This window comes from Haliotis rubra, unplaced genomic scaffold (genome assembly GCF_003918875.1).
Source record: "Haliotis rubra isolate DU_JTF1 unplaced genomic scaffold, ASM391887v1 Scf210, whole genome shotgun sequence".
In the NCBI taxonomy this organism is placed as follows: Eukaryota; Metazoa; Mollusca; class Gastropoda; order Lepetellida; family Haliotidae; genus Haliotis; species Haliotis rubra.
The window spans coordinates 967,846-990,531 of record NW_025766115.1 but is presented as its reverse complement, the minus strand read 5'-3'; the positions used below and the strand labels follow the sequence as shown (position 1 = coordinate 990,531).

Sequence of the window (22,686 nt, the reverse complement as noted above, 5' to 3'; positions counted from 1 at the left end):
AACACAGTACAGTTATCCCCATTCTAACTCAACTCGTTTTACGCTGTTTTTTCGTGAAAGAAATTCATTATTTAAACAAGGTCAAAGTTCCTCAAAGGTTAATCATATCACTCCTTGAAATTACACCATTGCCAGAAAAAGTAGTTCCCTTTTCAAACAACACACGTTTATTATGTGCACACAGACTAAATCTGACAATGATGAATAAATCATATTATAGATAAAATGGACGGAATTATGATGAAACCGCCCTCTAGTTACAGAAATGAACGGCCCGCTGATTCCTCAACTACGGGTCATTATCAGTTCTGTTGTTAAATGACATCACAGCAGGTGACGTCACGCTCCATAATGACGTCATAAATCTTGTTTCATGATCTAACAGTGTTGGGTCAACAGCCTGTTGCGAGTAAGTTGTTTGAACTTAGAATTAAATTTATGATACTGTTTTGTCATTTTTAACACAAATTCCACCCATTTTAGCTGGATAGGGGAGTTAATTGACTAATGGCTTCTGCAAATGACAATGTCCTGCAAACCAGCGTTACCCCAATAGTGTAGGGATACATTCAAAGGTTTTGGTGAATCGGTTTTCAAATTGCGACCGTATATGCTGATTATACGATCGGAAATTTATGGCATTGACCAATCAGAACTCGTGTTACATACTTAGTTGAATGAGAATATAATTTATACTTAATACAAAAAAGTTAACTTTTACTTTGATTTTGGAAAAAGTGTTCAAAATGAGTTTGGAGAAGTGGCCGAACTCCTATCCTGCAGTGTTCATGAATGGTGTTTCAAAATAACAGGACATTGGGTCCTGTAAGTTTCAGATGTCTGTCTGACCCATTGAAAATTCACAGGACCCATAGAATAAATTTAAACGCACATTTCAGATCTAACATTTCTTATAATTGGCATTGAAATTATTAACGAACGTAAGATTTATAAACTGCAACCAAGTGTGACATGTCCCATATAACAACTTCAGTCAAAGTCATTGTGAAATATACAGTCAGACACTGGGGCCGGCGGGCTGTAGACTTCTATCGGACTGTTGGCAAATCTGCTGGATTTGTCAGAGGGTCAGACGCTATTCGTGAACACTGATGAATCCTGTACCTGTAAACCACCCCCACAAGCGATCTCTGGGCTTCACCTTCCAGGCATTAAACTTTGGGAGTTATGACAGTTGTAGATGCTGCCTTGTGATGGAACCCCAAATACTGAAAGGTTAATCCTTTATGTGGACAGTGTGTACTTTACCTTCCACTGCCATTTGAGAGCTGCATTTTTCATTCAATACCTCAGCATTTTTATTTTCCAATATTAAATACTTGGCTGAACAGATATACAACTTTGGTTCAGGAAACGATGGAGGATATAGCGAGTCGTCTCAACCACCAGGGTAAGATGATCATCGACCTGACAGACCCCAACAGACCACGCTTCACCATGCAAGAACTCAGACAGGTGCTGATGGAACGCAATGAGCTCAAGACAAAACTCATTGAGGTGGAAGAGGAGTTGTCTGTATACAAGCCAAAGTAAGTGTGAAGGTGTTCTGTCTCAATCTGATCATTCACTACCTGGACAGATGTTGAAGATTCCCCAGTGCAAATATCAGGTCAGAGGAGGCCTAGTCTTGGTTTCTCTGGTTAGAGTGAGAAATGGGTGTTGAGATCGTGTGATAGTGTGTCATGGGCCATAGTTTATACTGTAGACCACTGGTTTGCTTTGCATAGATCCATGTTTAGGTCCTGCCGTCACGTAGCTGGAAAATAGCTGACTGTGGTTTAAAACAGGATTTGCTCATTATTGGTCTTGTAACCAAAACTGACTCGAAAAGATCCGGGTTAGAACGAACCTTCAGTAACCCATGCTTGTCGTAAGAAGCTACTAACGGGATCGGGTGGTCAGGCTCGCTGGCTTGGTTGACACATGTCATCGGTTCCCAATTGCGCAGATCGATGCTCATGCTGTTGATCACTGGATTGTCTGGTCCAGACTTTTGATGATTTACAGATAGACTAAACTAAAAAAAACCTCACTCACTCACTCACTGTAACCCAGAGCTACTTGATCTACAACTATGACATTGACAGCTGTACATCAGACTGTATCGGCTACCACTGTGACTAGAATAGCTACATCTGCTGCTGTGACGACAACAGTACAACAGTTATCGCCAATACATCAGTATCACACGTGTGCAGTTCCGGTCAATTACAATTTCGGTATTTTTTCCCCACAGTATTTGACAACAATAAAGGACAGCAAAAGCAAATTCTTCACGGCAAGTAACATATAAGAGAAAAATTAAAGATAAAGATATGAATATTATACAAATATTTTAACTTAGTCTGGGGGATGTTCCACGACCTATGTAACAGCAAGTTCAAGTTCACAAGTTATTAATTGTTTCATTCCCTATCAGTCAACTGTAAAAGAAACAGTCAAATAGTCCCACAATCAATTATTTGAGGTTACTGTATGATATAAATATATATCATTTCACGGATGGCACGAGAAATTCTGAATGGCGATAACTGTTACAGTTAGTTCTAAGAAAACATCTATTTATACTGCCATGATGCTTTCCGCCGCGTTATATAAAAACATAATCAGCGGCAGTGAACGGGCTGGACACATCTGTGAATGGCTAATTAAGTATCATAATTAATTCATTAATTTCACGAACGGCGGAGTAATGGTGTAAATACCGCTAAAATATGGCGATAACTGTTCGCTAGCCAGTACAAAACCAGTAGGACAACAGTACATCTCCTACTACCATGACATTGACACTCTCCACTGGCAGCATCTGCTTCTACTGTGACCATGACGGCACAACAACCACAACAGCATCGACTATGGCTATTGACTGATGTTGTGGTTGCTAAACTAGTGATTGATCATACCACCAGTGTTGTAGTCCTAGACTGACACTACTATTACCACTGGTTCTACTACTTCTACGCCTATTATTACTGCTGCTACTAGTTCCACGTCTATTGTTACTGCTCCTACTAGTTCCACGTCTTTTGTTACTGCTGCTACTACTTCTACGTCTATTATTACTGCTGCTACTATTTCCACGTCTATTATTACTGCTGCTAATACTTCCACGTCTATTATTACTGCTGCTACTACTTCTGTGTCTATTATTACTGCTGCTAATACTTCTACGTCTATTATTACTGCTGCTTCTACTTCAATATATATTATTACTGCTGCTAATACTTCTGCTGCTGCTGCTGCTACTGCTACTACTACTGCTACTACTACTACTACTACTACTACTACTACTACTACTACTACTACTACTACTACTACTACTGTCATACTTCCTATTGACCAGTATCTTTTCATTACCCCACTGTGAGTGTCTTCATTGCTGTGTGTGTGAATGTGTGTTCTCATCTCTCTCTGTTCTGCTACAAGGACTTTCAATGATGTCATGTAAGTATGGTGCCACGCCATTGTCACACATCTGTAGTATCACACCCTGCCACGCCCCTGTGGTATTCCAACCTTAGTGTCCCAGTCTGTATAGTGCTGTAACTATTAGCTGTGGTGCATGTAACTGTATCGTGATGAGCTGAGCTGAGCCGTATTGACACTAAATCAGTATAGCTGCCACGTCCCTAATGTATTACAACCTTAGTGTCCCAGTCTGTATAGTGCTGTAACTATCAGCTGTTGAGCATGTAACTGTTTCGTGATGAGCTGAGCCGTATTGACACCAAATTATAATAGCTGTCACGCCCCTGCCACACCCCTAATGTATTCCAACCTTAGTGTCCCAGTCTGTATAGTGCTGTAACTATCAGCTGTTGAGCATGTAACTGTTTCGTGATGAGCTGAGCCGATATTGACGCAAATTATAATAGCTGTCACCCTCGCCACACCCCTAATGTATTCCAACCTTAGTGTCCCAGTCTGTATAGTGCTGTAACTATCAGCTGTTGAGCATGTAACTGTTTCGTGATGAGCTGAGCCGTATTGACACCAAATTATAATAGCTGTCACGCCCCTGCCACACCCCTAATGTATTCCAACCTTAGTGTCCCAGTCTGTATAGTGCTGTAACTATCAGCTGTTGAGCATGTAACTGTTTCGTGATGAGCTGAGCCGTATTGACACCAAATTATAATAGCTGTCACTCCGCCACACACCCCTAATGTATTCCAACCTTAGTGTCCCAATCTGTATAGTGCTGTAACTATCAGCTGTTGAGCATGTAACTGTTTCGTGATGAGCTGAGCCGTATTGACACCAAATTATAATAGCTGTCACGCGCCTGCCACACCCCTAATGTATTCCAACCTTAGTGTCCCAGTCTGTACAGTGCTGTAACTATCAGCTGTTGAGCATGTAACTGTTTCGTGATGAGCTGAGCCGTATTGACACCAAATTATAATAGCTGTCACGCCCCTGCCACACCCCTAATGTATTACAACCTTAGTGTCCCAATCTGTACAGTGCTGTAATTATCAGCTGTTGAGCATGTAACTGTATCGTGATGAGCTGAGCTGTATTGACACCAAGTTATAATAGCTGTCACATATGGTCCCTTACTACAGAGTAGACAGTTGTGATCCTTATCCTGCACTCACAAGCCTACAATGAGGTACACATGTCATGACGGAACAACGCCTGTGTATTCGCTGTGTACTACCTCATGCTTCTATACAGCTCACAAAATGTTGAGGATCACCTGATTCCTTCGTATTACCATGATAAATCTGTTATGACATGGCGTGTTAACCGTACCACCAGAAAGAATCGGGTTGTTCTTAAGTTTTTGTGAGTAGTGTATGTTCAGAATCACGCTGTCTTTCCAATCTCATTAAAATCAGATCTTTTACTTTGATAGGGTCATTAAAACATCTCTGTGTGGAAATTTTGTATAAACATACAAAAAGTAGTACGCAAATACTTGTTACTTGTTTTGGGGCACAGATGCTGTGATTCTCCGGTACAAATCAAATATCTGCTATAATATAAAGCTTCTGCTAATTATCTACATTCATAACAGGTGGTTTGAAGTTCAGAAAATTCAACTGACAAAAGCTCCTATGGAAATGTTTTTAGATATTCACACAGAGGTATCATATTGGATTAAAAGATGTGATTTTCTGAGATAGGCTGTGTATCTGTAATTCTCAACATGGTTATGCATCCATTTCAACTACTTTGTGTACAGTCTATGTCTGCTATTTGAGTGCATATAATGAAAATAATAAAGAAAAAATAAATCTTTTTGTGGGGGACCAGTTGTAAGGATACTTTGGCTGAAGGGGTCGTTGTCGGCACAGGTACTACAGATATGTACCCCAGGTACGTTTCTGTATACAGATATGTACCCTAAACAAGATCAAAATACAGAAACGTACCCGGCACCTTACACGGACGATGAGTCCATATTTCGCAACCTAAAATCGAAACCGTATGTAGTAGTTCCCGTTCAACTGATTGCAAATGGTATTGTGCTCTGCGAAATATTCATGACCGCGCATGGTCGTTTCTTATAGAACGTAATCAAATGCATCTAATACCACTGTATGACAGTTCCAATCAAGAAAACAACACACTGCGGAATGGAATCATCCAAGGGTACGTTTAGGGTACATTTCTGTATACAGAAACGTACCTTGGGTACACATCTGTAGTACCCGTGCCGACAACGACCCCTTCAGCGATACTTTGCTTCCTATTTTCATATTGTTCTTGTAAATGAAGACATCTTTAATTGACTTAGTGAAAAGTGAAAGGGAGTTCTCAAAATTTAAAATTTTATCTGAAATTTTAATCAGTTGATAATTAAAACAATTCTTTGAAAATACAACACAAATGACCCATTGATAGTTTCTTTTGTTTTAGATTTTGTCAAAGCTCTTTTGAAAGGATACTCATGTTTATTGAATGCTTGCGCCATACCCTTGCATGTGGGTTAATTCTGTGAACCATGTTGAGAATTGTGCATGTTTTATTGTCTGTGCTGTTCGCATGTTGCATGTGACTGGTATTAACTTTTTTATCTCTTTCCCTAAAGAGAGGAGAGCGGTGGTAGAGGAGATGCGTGAGTAACCTCCCTTTTCTGTTCCACAGAGCTGTGTTAGAACTATACAAGTCTATTCAGTGTCTTCATAGTATTCGTAACTGTACAAGGCAGATGTTTTGAAGGGTCACTCACATAATGATAAAAATATGTTTACTGTACTTGTGATAAATTATGTCATAAGAATGAAAACATACAAACTTTACAACTGATTACAGGTTTCTTTGACAGGCATTTGAGAAGTTATAAAGATGAAGGAGAACCAAGTTGGATAGTCAACTCCTGTAATACAGATGTTGACTATCCCATAGAACTTGGTTTTCCTTGATTACTGGTTCATATATATTTCACAAATATCATTTGTTCTTCGTGACCCTTCAAGACATGTAGGTTTTGTGACTGTTAATCTCTTTCATGAGAAACTGCTTTGTTTAAATGTCGCAGATTTGATGTGACAGACAAACACATGTAACTAAAATTTCAAACCCAAGTTTTTTTCTCTTAGGAAATTATTTGTGTTGCTATGGTAATTCTGTTAGTTCTGATTCAGCTCGTTTGTGTGTGCTTACTATATATGATAATAATGATAAAACCTTTAATATGGCGCCAAATTGATTTAATTCACCCCTCCCCTAACCCTGTATCTGAATTCTGGTCCACACTGTTTACAGGCATGTTAATGGCAAACTTGTCATATATGTGTCAACCTTCAATCTCTGCTGAATACTCGTGATATATTCTGTCTGCTTTATGAACTGCTTTGAACTGATACATTAACATTTTGAAAGTGATCTGTCTGAACACTGAACAAACCTTAACATTCCTGAGATCTAGGACTGATTGTTTCTTCCATTGTTCTGATTCTTCCTGGCAGAGTTTCACTTTCTGTTTTATTGTTTAAATGTGTCGTGTACGGACGTAGCAGGACAGGGTATAACGTGGGTTTATTATGATCATAGTGCCTGCCACTTTTCATTTTTATGACCTCCAAATATCAGTAGTATACTGCAAGACCCATGGTCACCCACTCCTCTAGACCCTCCTAAAGTCTAGTCCAACTTCCAGTGTCTTCTGTATTGTTATCACCTCAGAACCCTCATCCCACTAAGGCAACTTTGTCATATCCTCAGTTTGTACTATATTGCCATGCACTCCCTTCCAGACCCTCCTAATTTGATTTGTATAATATTGATATCTCCACCTTGTGCTGCAGCACCCTGCCCTGTAGACCCCCCTTGGTGTCCTCTGTATATGCTGCCTGCACCCCTTATAACAAACTTATCACCTCAGTACAACTTTTTATTCTTGTGACAAAAATTATGCAATTTTTGTCTAGAGTTGGTCAGTTGTTTTTATTGCAGTTATTTATTTTTTTATGTCTATTTGTTTTGTGTTAGCAATTCATCGATATCATTTTGTTGCAATACTCACAGGTGCATGTCTGTTTAAGGTATGTCTGGGTGGGGGTGGGGGTTGGGGCAGTCATTGAGGGCACCACAAATCACTGTGTGGAGAGCCTTGAGTTCGAATCCAAGTTGCAGTGATTGTATTCAGCACCATGGGATTCATCATGCATCACTCCAGGCTTTCCTCCCATGTTAAACAGACCACTGTGATGTATCAGATGTATAATGTTCTAAATTCACCAGGGCGGTGGGGTAGTCTAATCTAATATTGGCACCAAGACCCTCAATAAGCTGGTGGTTTGTCCGAAGCAGCATACAACACAATAAGAGGCGGTATTCTGTATCAAGAGCATGGACTTCTATTGTTTGTCAAGCTATTAATGACTGTAAGCTATGCCATAGCTGAAACATTAAATGCCAGGCCTCGTATGAAGTGCATGGTTCTAAGCTTTGTTCAAAGAATGATCCCCAGAGTGTTTATTAGAGTAAATATGGAAAAAGGAATGCTGTTTGAAGCAGTGTTAAACTCAGTAATTCCCCACTGGTACACGATTCTTGTTGCTGCTTACAGGACATCCTCCTATCGGGGGGAGGAGGTGCTCGTGTACGGACCAATCAACCGAGAGCCGGACGAGAAGGTGCCAGGAGCCAAGCGGGAAGGAGGCATTCGCAAATTGTAAGTTGAATATCTCAATAAAAGTTCTACCATTTAAAACAGGTGTTGTTGAATCGGACGTATGAATTTTGAGCAGTTAATTTTGTTCTTTCTTCATTATCTCCTCTTTGCATGACATGTTTGCAGTCTCTTTTTTTGTGCCTTGCACTAACTTATATTTAGATGAGATATGAGGATTGTTTCTCCTTTCCAACACAGTCACATGACTATTATACACACTGCTGGATGAGGCGGGGAAGTGCAGGGTGATCACCTCCCTCCTTTTCTTTTCTTACCTAGGCCAGACCTTTTTTTAGTTCTTGTTTTATAGATCTATCAAAATGATTTCTGTCTGCTTTCCAATATATATTAAAAATGGAAAATGACATTTTGGTTTTCATTATTATGCCAGCAACACGAAAATATAGGCCGAATTCTCAATGAAAGAGTTGTTGTGTAAATACATTTCACTGGACAACTACTGCGTTTCTGAAAGAAAAATAGTATCTCTGCCCTTGACATGCAAAAGATGAAAAACAACATGACCAAAATGATTTAAACAAGACTACCAAATACAAATTGTTTCTTGAATTATTTTTTTACATCTGGCATATTTTTGTGCCAAGTGGACGTCCTTCTTTCCGAAACCAGCAACTATGCCAGAACATTATCCTCTCTGTTCATCTGTCCTGTGTAAACTGTTGTCATGACTACACATGCATGAGCACTTATGAGAAACGTGCATGAGTTTTGTCTACAAGGTCCAAGAAAACAACATCTAAGTTCTCTGAAACCATTATTATTGAAAACTGTTAAAAACTTCTGCAGCATTCACATAGATAGGCATGTCCGATAAATATGTTTTATGAAATATAAGTACATCCACTTGAATTCATCAAAAGTATGAATGGCATTATTCCATCAAATAAAATTCCATGTAGCTCTGTGGGCAAGCACCAAATAACAACCATTGCACTAATTTGTCATGAGTAGTACATGTACAATAATCGTGAACACAATGATAAACTCACAGTACCCCACCCCAGGCGTTACAGCTGTTTATCACGCTATCATTTGATGTACATCCAGCACATGTTGACAGTTCCATGAATCATCTCCATCTGTTAACACCCAATATTATTGCGGAGGGACCTTCAGAAAGTGGCCTTCATTGTGTTGCAGAACACAATAATGCTGATCTGTCTGACTCATGGTAACAATAACAGAACCAACAATATTTGTTTTATGAAAACGGTTACCATAACTAACACTCAATAGCTCATTATGATACATGATGAAATACCAGTTTTTTAAGGGGTTGATGTTTCTATTTACGTTACTGTTTTATAGTAATGTAAACAAAGCCTCAATATCAGTTTTGATGATTGGAAACATTCTTTTAGCATATTTTTTTGTTAAAAGAAGGAAACAGTCAGATGCCCAAGAAATTAGTCATAAACCAAATTTGAGTGTCTTTTGACTTTTTTATATAGTTTAATTAACTTAAATAGATATTTGATAGTTGTTAATAAGTACATGGCTACAGATAAGGGGCGTACAGGCGTAATGTATGCCTCAAATCAATTAAGTACGACATAATATAAGATTTCAAGCGTATCGTGTACGCACATAAATATCTTTGTACGTCTAACATTTAATTTACGTGCGTATCGTGCAAATGGAAATCTATTTCGGATAAATACTTGTCAAGTTTCTTTTGCGAAACACGATTTGACACATGAGGAAACCCCGACAGTAGGAATCCCTTGCGTTGCCATGCAGCGATATGCGTCACTATTTTTCGATTGGCTAAAAACTACACTGTTCCTATTTATATCCAGTCGGACCAGACATTTCGCGCATAACACGGTCGCTCAGTTATTTCTCACGTGTCTTCAAATACAAATACATGGTTGGAAATAGTGATCGATGAAACGTCCAGACAAACCACATCACCAACTCGCTTACACAAAAACATGTCAGTACTCCTTCAAAATTCTCAGTACACCTCCACTTGCAATATGATGTGTAAGTACACTCACACCCCCAAAAGTTATCTGGAGCCCTGTAAGTAGATATTTGCTACTAAGTAGTTTTCACAATTGTACTCTAACATTGGTTAACTGTTGTTGCTAATAAGATTCATATTCAAATGTTTTGTTCAAACTGTGTGTAGTAACAGTGTTTATGCAAGTAGTATTAAAGAAATATTTACTGGCCCTATTAATATGATAAATGCATTATGCCTGCCAGTGTAAACTTGTAATTATATGAAAGGAATCACTGTCAGAGATTGTGAAAGTATGGTGTTCACTGACTGCTAATAAGATCCTCCGTGAATGGTTTGCTGTAGAAAGTTTGAATTTGTGCACCTTTCATTTCTTGTCTTGAGTTTACAGTCCAAACAGCCAGACACTGAATATTCCTCATTTTACACTGATACCCTCATGTAATCTCATTACAATCATTATATGCACATGTATCCATTCTTATGTATCTACTGTGGGAATCATTGCATGCTGAATAGGAGATGAACTGCCTCCATTGCCAGTTTCAGTTATTTTCTTGTGGTAATCTGTATACAATCTATATGAGTTGTCTCCCTTCCCACAAGTTTCGTCTTCTGGTCTATCAGTGCTAATTAAGCCCTAGTGTTCTGTTTATGTACAGTTTCACTTTGGTCTGTGTGTGTCGTGCATTTTGCAGTTGTATAGTAATAACCATCACATAACCTTTGTAATGTTTGATACTTGGATAGTGTTGTAATTGTGTGTTTTATAACCTGTTTGTTGATGAAGTATGGTTTGGATAGTGATGAGGGTCGTAGACGATTACATCATCCATGTTAGAGATAAATGATGGTGGCTGACCTCACATATCTCTGTGTCTATCTTTAGATATGCTACTCAAATAAGTTGAAGAATACCTCATTTTTCCATGTGACTTTAGTCAATCCGTCATACCATGTAACAATTGGCGTTCTTTCACTTCTTTGAATAGTATATATATATATAAAACAGGCATCACAGGTCAGTCTTAGAGTCTTAGAGTCGATTGTATATATATCTAATAGGCACAAAATGACAGATAAGGTAATGGCGCAAGATGTGATATATACTACTCAACTTCTGACAAGGATATTCTGCTATCCGAATGTTGGGAGACAAGTGTGTACATTTTTACTGATGCCTTTCTTACTTTAATTCACAACATGCATCAACTATCCTTCCAACATGACACTTAGAATACCCAGGGCTCGATTTAAGAGATACCCTATTTGCACCAGGTGCAACCTAAGATAAAAACCTAGTTGCACCAGCCAAATTCCAGTTGCAACGTTGTGTGTTAAAATGTCAGAGGTTTCTGTGCACATAAACATTTTCCCATGATGTAGTACACATGAAACCATAGCAACACGGAGACACAGCTGTCATTGCTGAGACGTGTCTATAAATAGCAATGTTTTGGTGCCATAGCTATTCAAAGTTTAGAAGAAAAATGAGCTGACATATTTATGTTTATAATGTTAGATTTATTGTTGATTTATTTCTCAAAAATTAACGTGTACCTGGTGCAAGTAAGACTAATAACTAGGTTGCACTTTGTAATATTGGGTTGCACCAGTGCAAGTAACAAAGCACTAAATCGAGCCCTGATACCCCTGTTATATGTTGAGTAGTATATGTAGGAACAAGCTCTAACCAGTTATGTAAGTACAAAGAAAAACTTCCTTAACTTTTTTGTAGCAGTATGATCAGATACATTGACAGCTTGTTGTCTCCTCTTAGCTTTCAGAATTTATTGGATAACTTGAGCCTTCCACAACTGGATTTGTAATGTATGTATTGGTTATACACGTCGGTTACTGTCCAGTTCTTGTCTTGTACTGCTTCATTTGCTTTCAAACATAGTTATCTCCCCTGAATATTTGTCATTGTGGCCATAAATGATTGTCAGTGAATATGGGTGGTTTTACGCGCTTTTAGCAATATTCCAGTAATATCATGGTAGGGGACACCAGAAATGATCTTAATACATTGTATTTATGTGGTTAATTGAACCAAGGTCTTCGATAGACTGAGCAAGCTCTTTAACCTTTAGGCTGCACCACAAGCCCTAATTAATCATTTAGAGATGTTGACTTTGATAGATTTTCTGATAAAGCGTGATGGCAACTTGAATTCAAGGAAAGTGATAAATCACCACAAACATTTATAAAATATGATTTTAACAAGAGCCAGTACATCTCCAGGTCCTGATACTTCGATTCAGTTACCAGTGGCTAAATGATCAGAGACACTGCTCCAATGAGATATTGTGTTATCTGGTTGTGTAAGTTTCAAGGTAAAAATACTTTATTTACTACAAGAGAGTCTGTTCCAATACCCAGCATGAAAGCACTTCAGTCTTCTTTAGATTTTGCATTTTCAAATTCAGTATTATAAAGGAACACATCTGGTACCTTCCTGTGTGAATGAATGTGAATGTCGGACCTGTCACTTACTGTATTGTGGCTGTGAACTTGACTCTGGGTAGTAATTTGTGTTGGGAATTGGTTAAAATGTCATAATTGATGATTGGTTCATTACAACCGATCAATCATCGAAAATAATTGGTTAGCGGCATTTATCAAATTTTCCTGGTTATGTTTGTTAATGGACAAAAATACAGAAAAAACACATAGTTCTTTCGAGTTTTGTTCAAATTGCACAAAATGCATTTGTAAGTTTTACATCTTTAAAGGAAGACTAGTATGTTAGGAACCGTAAGTTCCTGGAGTCTTTAAGATAAATTCAATCTTGACTTGGAACCAGCTGGTAGGGTTTATGAAATGTAACAGACAAAACCAACCTTGTGAAAAATATTGTTAAAGCAAATAAGTGTTCCAAAATTGATAATGTTCAATTATGAGAAAACATGATCGATTGCTTGGTCATTTAGTCATTGTGACCAATCTTTGATTATTTCAATTAATCGGACCACCACTAGTAGTAATGGCTGCCTGCTGTGTCTAAAGGGAATCATGCACCAAAGACATCCTCATTTATCTAGGGAATATTACCTCAGTTTTATCATGAATAGTGATCAATACCACTATATTACTGAAGATGAAGGATTGTTTGAGTCCTAATAGTGTGTATTTTTATGTGCCCTAACATGATATCTGGAATATTAATAAGAGCAGCCCCTACTGTATGTAATACTGTATTATAGATAGCACTTTGATGTTCTTATTAGCACAGGGGCAGTCAGATAGCTTAGTAGTTAAAGCCTTCATTCATCACACCACAGACCCGGTTCCATTCTCCATATCAGGGCTGGAAATAACTTTAAAATTGCTTGTGTACTCCGGTACAGTGACACAAGTAAAATCACTTGCCCTGATAATTTTTCCACTATACTGGCCGATTTTCTTGTTGATTTTTTAAATAAACAACATAATTAACATTGGAAAGTCAACTGGACACTGGTACAGTGTGATATACAAATATGCTTGCCCGACCGAAAAAAACACTGGACTCGGGGTCGGGCAATGGGTTATTTCCACCCCTGCATATGGGTACATTGTATGAAGTCCTGAAGTGTATGCTGGTGTTTCCTGACAGGATAAAACCATACTCACTCTCTGTTACTGGCAGCCAATCATCTCATACTGTATGTTTGTAGTATGTCATTTGCCAGAACTCAGTGATACCAGAATCGAATCCCAGTTTGATGTTTCTAGTACTGTCAGCACCTTACCTGTACATGTAGGTTTTCACCAAGGTGGGAAATGTCTTTAACTTTGGGCTCCCACATCAAGCTGACATTGTTATTGGCAAAGTTGCGCCCAACCCATTAATTGAATCTGTTAATGGTGGGTACCCGGTAGTATGATGCTTGTTGTTGGTGTCCATTCTGCACATGTCTGTAAAATCAACTCACATTGATTAATTGTACATTTGCTATCTGGCAGTGGAGGCAAGATTCATATTCAGGGGAGATCACTCTAACATTTAGTGTTGATGTACTAAACCATAAGCACATGTTTTCATGTTAGATGTTGACGCTTAGCATGGCAGTCACCACTCAAGGATGACGACAGTTGTTTCATGGCTATACATGGAATCTGCATGGCACACATTCTGTCTCATTAAGAGCATGTCTTTTCACTAGAGTGCAACATCCCTCTGGATGAAGATCTAAAGAAGGTCACACAAACTCTCCATGGCCTTTGACCACCAAATCGAAATGAACCAATCAAATGTCAACTTACTAAATTAATTGGCTATATTATTTTAACACCTTGATTCATAAGTTTTGATTTTCTCTAAAAAAATATGTTTGGTGGCACTACCATTTTGTGTAGACAGTACGCTGGGAAATGAAAGATTGTTTTACATGTCCACAGCAATATCATGTGGTGCAGCCTTTGTTGTTTACATTCGGGAACTGACTGAAGTTCATTTTCAAACAGGAATCTGATCTGGTGGCCTAAATAGTTTGCTCATTTGTAACAAGAATTTTGAAGCTTTGATGATGAACCCAATATGATCATCTATGAAGGTGTCATGAGATCTTCATGGATCTTCATTTCTGTAAAAGATCTGATTTGAATGAGATTGGGCAAATAGTCGTGTTTCGATAAGAAAGGTTTTAACAGTTCTTCATTATTTAACTCTCATTTGATTCTCTACAGAAAGCTTCATTGTTCATTGTGTTTCAGCTGCCATGTAATGCCCACAGTTGTACATATGGAGGCCATACCAAGTTGACTATCTGTTTCTCCGAATCTTTGCCTCTCTTTGTAAATCAGTGGGTTGGGTTTTCCCTGCATTTGCAGTAATATTACAAGCAACACCAATGTTTTATCTGTCATTTACACCTTCCATAATCTTGTACTTAAAATGCAGCTATGCTGTATATTTCATGTGTTAAGAGCGTGAGGTGGTTAAAGCATTGTCGTATCTCACCAAGGCCTTGGTTCGATTCCCCAGATGTGTACACTACCCATTTCTGATGTTCCCTGTTGTGCTAAAAGCAGTGAAAAACCCACTCATTCACTATGTATTCCATTAATCGTTTTGGAGTGAGTGAGTATGGTTTTACGCCGCTTTTAGCAATATTCCAGCAATATCACGGCGGGGGACACCAGAAATAGGCTTCACACATTGTGCCCATGTGGGGATTCGAACCCGGGTCTTCGGCGTGACGAGCGGATGCTTTAACCACTAGGCTACCCCACCGCCCCAATCGTTTTGGAGTAAATCGAACAAAAGATTTAAAGAAATGTCCCCAATATCATCCTTTTGGAGAAGTAGGTCCAAAGAGCAAGTAATTAACTTGTTGTGGCCTGTATTGAGTTGTAAGGCTGAGTACCTCGCTACTAAAAGTTCTCACTTAGGAGTTGATTGCCGGATGCAAAAATGGTGCTTCCCTTTGTTCAGTTGTCAGTGTTGTGTGTTTCTTTTCAGATGTTATCATTATTATTGATTATTGGAACAGCTGTTAAATAGCAGTCAAACAAAAGCACTGTTCGCTTTCACAGATAATGTGTCCTATGTCTGCCTTGATAACTTTCCTTAGTGGTTGTGTGATTACTTTACCGTTGGGTAAATCAGCGATGCCAGATTTAAATATTTAACTTCACAACAACATTAAAGAGGAAGATTTATTTCTTTTGTTTTATTCTAACAGTAAGTATAATTTTCATTGGAAACAGTATCTATTATCAGATTTCCTGACTGAAATATTTTTCTCCAGTTTTTATTGTGCTAATTCTTTTCGTGGAACTTTTAAATTTCAGTTTTGGGTATATTTTTGGGGATGGACCATCACCACGACCAAGGGAACGTCGCCAGCGCAGTGCAACATTCGCGAAATGACCTCTGTGGGACCTCAGTACAAGCGACCTCTGTGATGACCAGTCAGATTCAGACGATGAACAGGAGCTCCTACAAAACTTCCTGTCTCCTGTTGCATTCTGGGAAAGCAACTTGCAGCTTTCCCTTGTATGGAGTAGGGACCATAGCTAGCTTAATACTCGTCCATGTTCGAATACACATTTTATCTAGCCCAGGGAATGGAAATATAGAAGTGTGTAATTAATAACATATGTTTAATGACTACAATCATACAGATGGACATTTTATATGATGTGTTTATGTTTTATTTTTATACTGTGTATATATATTATGTATATGTTGCCAATTGTACATTACGACATGATTACCGAACTACCGATGTCACTCAAGTGCTTGATTGTCCAGTCTTCTCTGTACATTAATCTTATAGAACATAATACTGAAATAAACAGTAGTCTAATTCCACATAATTATCCATAAAAGTATCATTATTCTTCTAATTCCAAAGTTTATCTATAATTATTGCAGTCTTAATTCAATGAGAATCAGTATACAGTGGAAATTTACATGTCATTACAGTGTGCAAAGCTCTATTCAAAATAAATTTAATGATCAGGATAAAAATGTACAGTTATTCCATCAACGACGGCAAAGTTTCTCAGCTCCCTGGGGAACATGCCATTCCTGACACAAATAGCCTGAATACAATAAAATTTAAAATTCAATTTGAGTAAGAAAAGTGACTGGGTGTCTGCAAAAATTCACTTTCTATTTCAATCTGGAGCTTGGAGACATCATTTTAGATGATTAGTTTTAATTAATCGGAATCCCGACATCATTTTTCAACTAGACTGATTGAGATGCGGCAAGTGTTGGGGCAAGGAAGAGCTACTTACAAACTTTATGAAGTAATAATCGGCATCATTTAAATTAATTATAAATAGCTCAATTAGTTTTCTGATTGTGATATGGAAAAACATTCCGTACTGATCTCGCCAAAGATGTGTGTCTTACACAATGCAAAGTCTACACATATCTTGGCATGTTAAAATTTTGTTATACATCAACTTCATGATGAACAAGGCCATGCATTTTTAAATCGAGCTCATAGATAATTATATAATCAGTATTAAATAATCAAGTAAGTTTTGCTGTTGCTTGTATTGGATCGAATATTCCATTAGTATAATGTGTATTTTGTAGTCGTATGATTCTACTTATTTAATGATATTATAACTGCAATATGACCATGTTATTATTATGGTTTGGTTTGCCAACTCTCGCATCTTGCCTGTCAAATGATTATTGTTTCAATAATATTTTGCAATAATAATAACAAATCAAACATTCCACTGATTTTTTTGACACAATACAATAAGAAATGTAGGTACCAATAATGTACCAGAATCAACCCATCCTGAAACTTGTATTTGCTCCTGGACGTTTTGTTTCAAGAACAAAAGAATACCGCTTGTATTGAGGAAAGTAGCATCCCAGTTGTTGTCATGGTGATGTCTGTCCCCTACAGAACTATACAGAGAGAAACAAAGATGGAAGCAGTGTTGTGGGAAGTATTATATCAAAGATGCTGTATTAATGGTATATAGTGATGAATGTATGGATGACACTAAAAGTAGGATTCATCAGGTGAAATAGTGGCACGAAGGAAAACGGTTGATCCAGAGGTTAGTGCTTGAACCGCAGATGTAGTGTGTCATATATATATACATATGGTTGGGCTTCCTCAGCCTAGTTAAAGGGGCTCTGTGAGTGTCAACACGTCCAGTGTTCCAGAATATTGTACCTCAATCCCTGTTGTCTAAAGCTGTTGCCAGGGGCAGGTAACTCCTGGGTACAGTTCAGGAGCCTCAGCGATTATTACCTCCTATGTATGTATATCGGTGATGTTGCATTAAGAGCTCGCTGTACCTATATATTCTATATACTACTCAATTGTTGTTTGGAACATTCCAGTTCCAAAGGGGACGTCAGTGGTCTTAATTACTTAATAAAGATGTACAATCAATATTTAATATTACCGCAAATGTTCAGATGTTTCAGATCATAAGAAACACTTGTCCATTAGTTGTTACCCAAATAGTCTTGTAGCTCTGTGAAATATACTAGTATCCCTATTACAGTTGAGTGATGTAGTATTCACACTCAGAGAGCTCCTCTGTAAGATTGCAAGCGGAATTAGACAAGCGTGAAGAAACAAAAGCCAGCTACAAAGTACTTGGTGCTATTGACCATCATGTCATGCTCCATGTCAACACCAGAGAGGGTGTCAAATCTGAATATCCCCTGCATTGTTGTGTGTTGTGGTGTAGCCATTTGTGATTTATAGTTACCATGGTTACTGGAATTAATTATTTTAGGAGATTGTTAAAAAACAGATTTCTAAAAGTTCCACATGATTTTAAGTTCCGCGATTACAAAAAGATTTTCCGTAAACAGAAGTCAGTGTGTTATTTTCTGAACAACAAACCACATTAAAGTGTACAGGTAATTTTGTTGTCCTTTGGCTGAAGATTGTCATCCATATATGTATCAGAGCCAAGTCTGACGATTATGTTGGCACTATATATGAGAGTGTGATAGTACATGTCTCTTTGTTACCATGGAAACAGTTATGGCCTTAAATTTATATTACATTGTATATGAACCAAACAAGTAAACATCTCTTGTTCAAATTTTTTTTGGAAACTTTCAGTCTTGAATTCTTAGTAATAAAAAGTGATTGCAAAGTGATTCTTCTATGATTATGTTTTTAGGTTAACTCAGAGAAGAGAGATTAAAAAATTAAGATTTGTCCATCCTAGGATGGTTAACATTAAAGATGGGTTTGATGGATGTCATAGCTTCATTTTCATTCCTATGTTCTCTTGTGTGAAATGAGTTGTGAAAATCTGATGGTTGACAGACCCACCTGGGTACAACCCTGTGGGAGACACCTGAATGCTGTTATCAGTTGCAGCCCACTAAAAATTATTGTTTTGAATTACAAACTGAATTGTCATTTGTATATTAGGGACATTTTGTAGGGGCTGATAACATACATGTAGCTGAATTAAACAAAAATAACACGTTAAATAAGAATATTCGTTAGGTTTTGGAACAGGTGTGAATGTCATATTGGATGTGTTGTCATTTGAAAAAAGTTAGATATTTTTGTGGGCCAACATTTTCACGAAATGGAGCAAATACGTATCCATATGTAAAGTTAAGGAGTACAGTCAAGTCTCGTTTGTCCAACATCCTCCGTTGCACAGAAAAATGTTGGATTAACAGGATGTTGGATTATCGAATTTTGAGTACAGATTACATTCATGGTCAAAAACAGGACAATCATGATTTATATTAAGACAAGACATGCAGCCACATACTGAAGTCCACAGCTTGATTATTTCAGAGTCAATAATGCCAATAAGACGTGTTTAAGAGTTAACCCGGAACTGAGTTCAGCCTTGGCATCATTACATTTGGCATACCCAGGAAACTTCTATTAATTCCATGACATTGCGATATGGTATATTTACAGCAATCTTGTTTTTCCCAAGAGAACATAAATTCATAAGAATAACAATATCAACCATATTTTTGGGGAAAAAATGATTTTATACATATTTTTATTGATACTTTTTAATTTCACAATTGCTTTCTTCAAAATTAGTGTCCTAGGCTTTGATATCTGCTTACCACGTGGGTCAGAGGTTGTATTTTCATGACCTTGTAGACAGGTGGACATTCCACAAACACTTTTAAATGAGATCTTTCACTCTAAGATGATACCTTGATCTGGCAACATTTAAATAGGTATAGATATACAAAATTGGATAGGAAGGCTAGATTTTTGGCATTTGGTCATATGATATATCTGAATGTTTTGTTGACCCATACAAAGTATTTATAAGCCTTGATTCTGATTGGCTGTTTAGAAAGTTGGAATTTTGAAGTCTTGATGCTGATTGGCTGATTGGACATTTCTTATGACTTCAAATGAAGTAGGAATAGCATCTGAGTAAAAGATCAAATTTTCTTGAAAATGGATGCTCCCCTGGTCTCACATGCAGTTTGTTGTATTTACCAGGGATCCAGCATGTTAAGTATTTCTTAATTTGTCAGATTTTATCACAAATTGTTTTAAAGTTACAGAACATCTCACAGTACAAATATGTGTAAATAAGGGATCTGTTCACGAAGACCAAATTTCAGTTTCCATGGAGATGACAAATTATTACCTAGTTTGTTTTTATGTAATATACCTGAGTCAAGAACCCCTGTCATGTTGGATAAAAGCCAGTTTGTGATAGGTGTGATTAAACTTGTGTTGTTAAAACGTTACTTGTTTGTAAATAGCTATGTTTGTTTTGTTAGTGTGGCTTCACAAATGCAAGAGGTTGTGTGATAATACTTGTTGCTCTTCTTGCATAATTACGATGGTTGAAAATATTTAGGTCTGCTTTTATGGTCTGAGTGAAATGCATTCATGAGATGGAGATACGTGACTGATTTCCCTGAACATGTGTTGGTAGATGTTTTAACATGATCAAGGGTGTATTTCTTCTCTGTGTTGACAGCTTGCTGTGAATCAGGTTCTGGATATATGAAATGTATACTTTTTGTTAAATTCTGAACCTCTGTATACTTCAGAACTCAGTCAATTTCAGGGGCATAATCGTTAAAGCGTCTGCTCATCACACTTAAGACCTGGGTTTGAATTCCCACATGGGTACACTATGAGGAGCCCATTTCTGGTGTCCCCCGCCGTGATGTTGCTGGAATATTGCTAAAAGAGGCATAAAACTATACTCACTCACGACAATTTCAAGTGGTTCCACAGTCTGGGCTGTTCTTGTCTTAATGCTGAGTCTGCCATAGAAGCTTTCAAATATTTATAAATGAGGTCTCTAATTGAAAATAAGAATATTTTGAAGATTAACTTTTAAAATTTAGTGTGGCAGTTCAGCGATAAGAAAGTGTTCACTAGTCAAGCCAAGATCCATGTGTCTGTTTCTTTGTGGTTACAGTGTGTGAAGCACATGTATGGCAACCCTTTCATGCGAACTGAAATATTGCCAAAATTGAGATTATTTCCACTTACTTTGAAACTTATTTTATTTTTAAACATTTTGTTTGATGCTTAACCCTGACATAGTTTGTGTATATTTAGAGTTTACCTCCTGACCAGCAAATTTGTAAAACATTGACAAATTGGTCTTTCCCAAATTTACTGAAAATACTGTTTGAAAGGCAGACTGGAATATTTTAAACAGCCAGCTTTCTGGGTCTTCTGGTTTTGTTTTGGGGGTAAACAAGCCACCTTCTGCTATGGCACCTTTCATGTAAGTATTGTATGCCTATAGTCCTCCGGTCTACATGGTGTTGGCTGTATGCCTGGGAGGGTGGACGTCAGCAGGTGCTTGTATGGTGCTGGATAGATCTCTGATTTTGGTAAATCTACACGGACTCAAGGAGTCATTTCCATGGTTCTCACAATCTCAAATAACCTAATATTGTATAAGTGAAAAGCTCTGGTCAGCTATTCCATACTATTATTTCCATGCTACTATTGAAGTGGTACTTTGGGCTAAATTTGTGATAGGATTATATGTGGATGAGTCTTTAACGATTCATTGAAGTGACAGTACTCTGTAATACTTTAGTTAAAATGGGACGTTGGGTAGCTGGAGTGGTTAGAGTGTTCACTTGTAAGGCCCAGGTTTGATTCCCCACAAGGGTACAATGTGTGAAGCCCATTTCTGGTGTCCCTGCCTTGATATTGCTAGAAGCGGTGATAAAATCCAACTCACTCACTGAAGGTAAAAATGTCAAGTGAGAAATCAAACATACAAATATTTTCCCTTTTATTATGAGACTCACCAGTTTTCTTTCCACCATACAAGCACCTGCTTCTATTCATTCTCAACTTGTGTAAGAAGTTGTGTACATGTGCCTCAATTATTATGCAAATATCTTCCTAACTTACATGCTGTATGCAACTTCAAGTCTCACCGAGGTTGTCTTCTCATTTTTGCAGTGTTCATAGTTAGACATCAGTGCTTCTGAATTCAACAATCCTGGCAGTCTTGAGCAAGAACTGTTATTTGTTATTAGGGCTAGTAATTTTTTCATTTATGACAAGGCCTATTGAAGGTTCTGTTAATGGCTTTCATTAAGTAATCAGCTTAGATCTGCATCGCCTGAGCTTCAAACGAACATTATACTGGCATGCCATGGTGTAACTTATACCCTGTTTGAAGTGGAAAAACAGCAATTGACAAATATTTCTAAGGAATCGTTTTGGAGAAACATTTCTTGAAGTAGGACATCAGCATTAATGAGAAGACCACCTCCCCATGGAAATTGTGCTGTTTGCATTCTAACTCGATACACGACTGTTGTATGGTTGTACGTTGTGTGAACTATTTTGTAACTTAACCCTTGCTGTTCTCAGCTCTCATCTTGACATTAACCCTAGCATTAGGTCAAGGTTGGTGTGGATATTGATTGAAACACAATACTATTAAAAGTGGTAAATTGTGTATACTCCCCAGGGAGTTGAGAACAGTCAGGGCTGAGATTTGTGCAGATGCTGGGAGCCTCCAGTGAACCATGTGTGCTAGTACTTGTCTCATTCTACTGCCATAAGCTCATCACTCAATAAAATGTCTTCAAAATCAAACAGATTTGCTCTTTCTATTATAGCTTGGA

General features: G+C 37.7%; 1 protein-coding gene across 4 annotated transcripts in view; it reads left to right on the top strand.

Annotated features, from left to right (window-relative positions):
• Nucleotides 1-22,657, top strand: part of LOC124276622 (RILP-like protein 1) — a 46,859-nt gene extending 24,202 nt beyond the window's left edge. The window contains exons 5-10 of one of the 4 annotated variants that reach the window (XM_046712274.1): nucleotides 1,372-1,550; nucleotides 3,448-3,465; nucleotides 6,062-6,088; nucleotides 8,045-8,149; nucleotides 11,917-11,966; nucleotides 15,915-22,657. In XM_046712274.1, the coding sequence (XP_046568230.1) occupies nucleotides 1,372-1,550; nucleotides 3,448-3,465; nucleotides 6,062-6,088; nucleotides 8,045-8,149; nucleotides 11,917-11,965 (378 nt within the window). In that variant the 3' untranslated portion in view covers nucleotide 11,966; nucleotides 15,915-22,657. The remainder of the gene's footprint in view (nucleotides 1-1,371; nucleotides 1,551-3,447; nucleotides 3,466-6,061; nucleotides 6,089-8,044; nucleotides 8,150-11,916; nucleotides 11,967-15,914) is intronic. The other 3 variants (XM_046712272.1, XM_046712273.1, XM_046712275.1) reach the window with 3 other exon arrangements.
• Nucleotides 22,658-22,686: the final 29 nt, after the last annotated feature.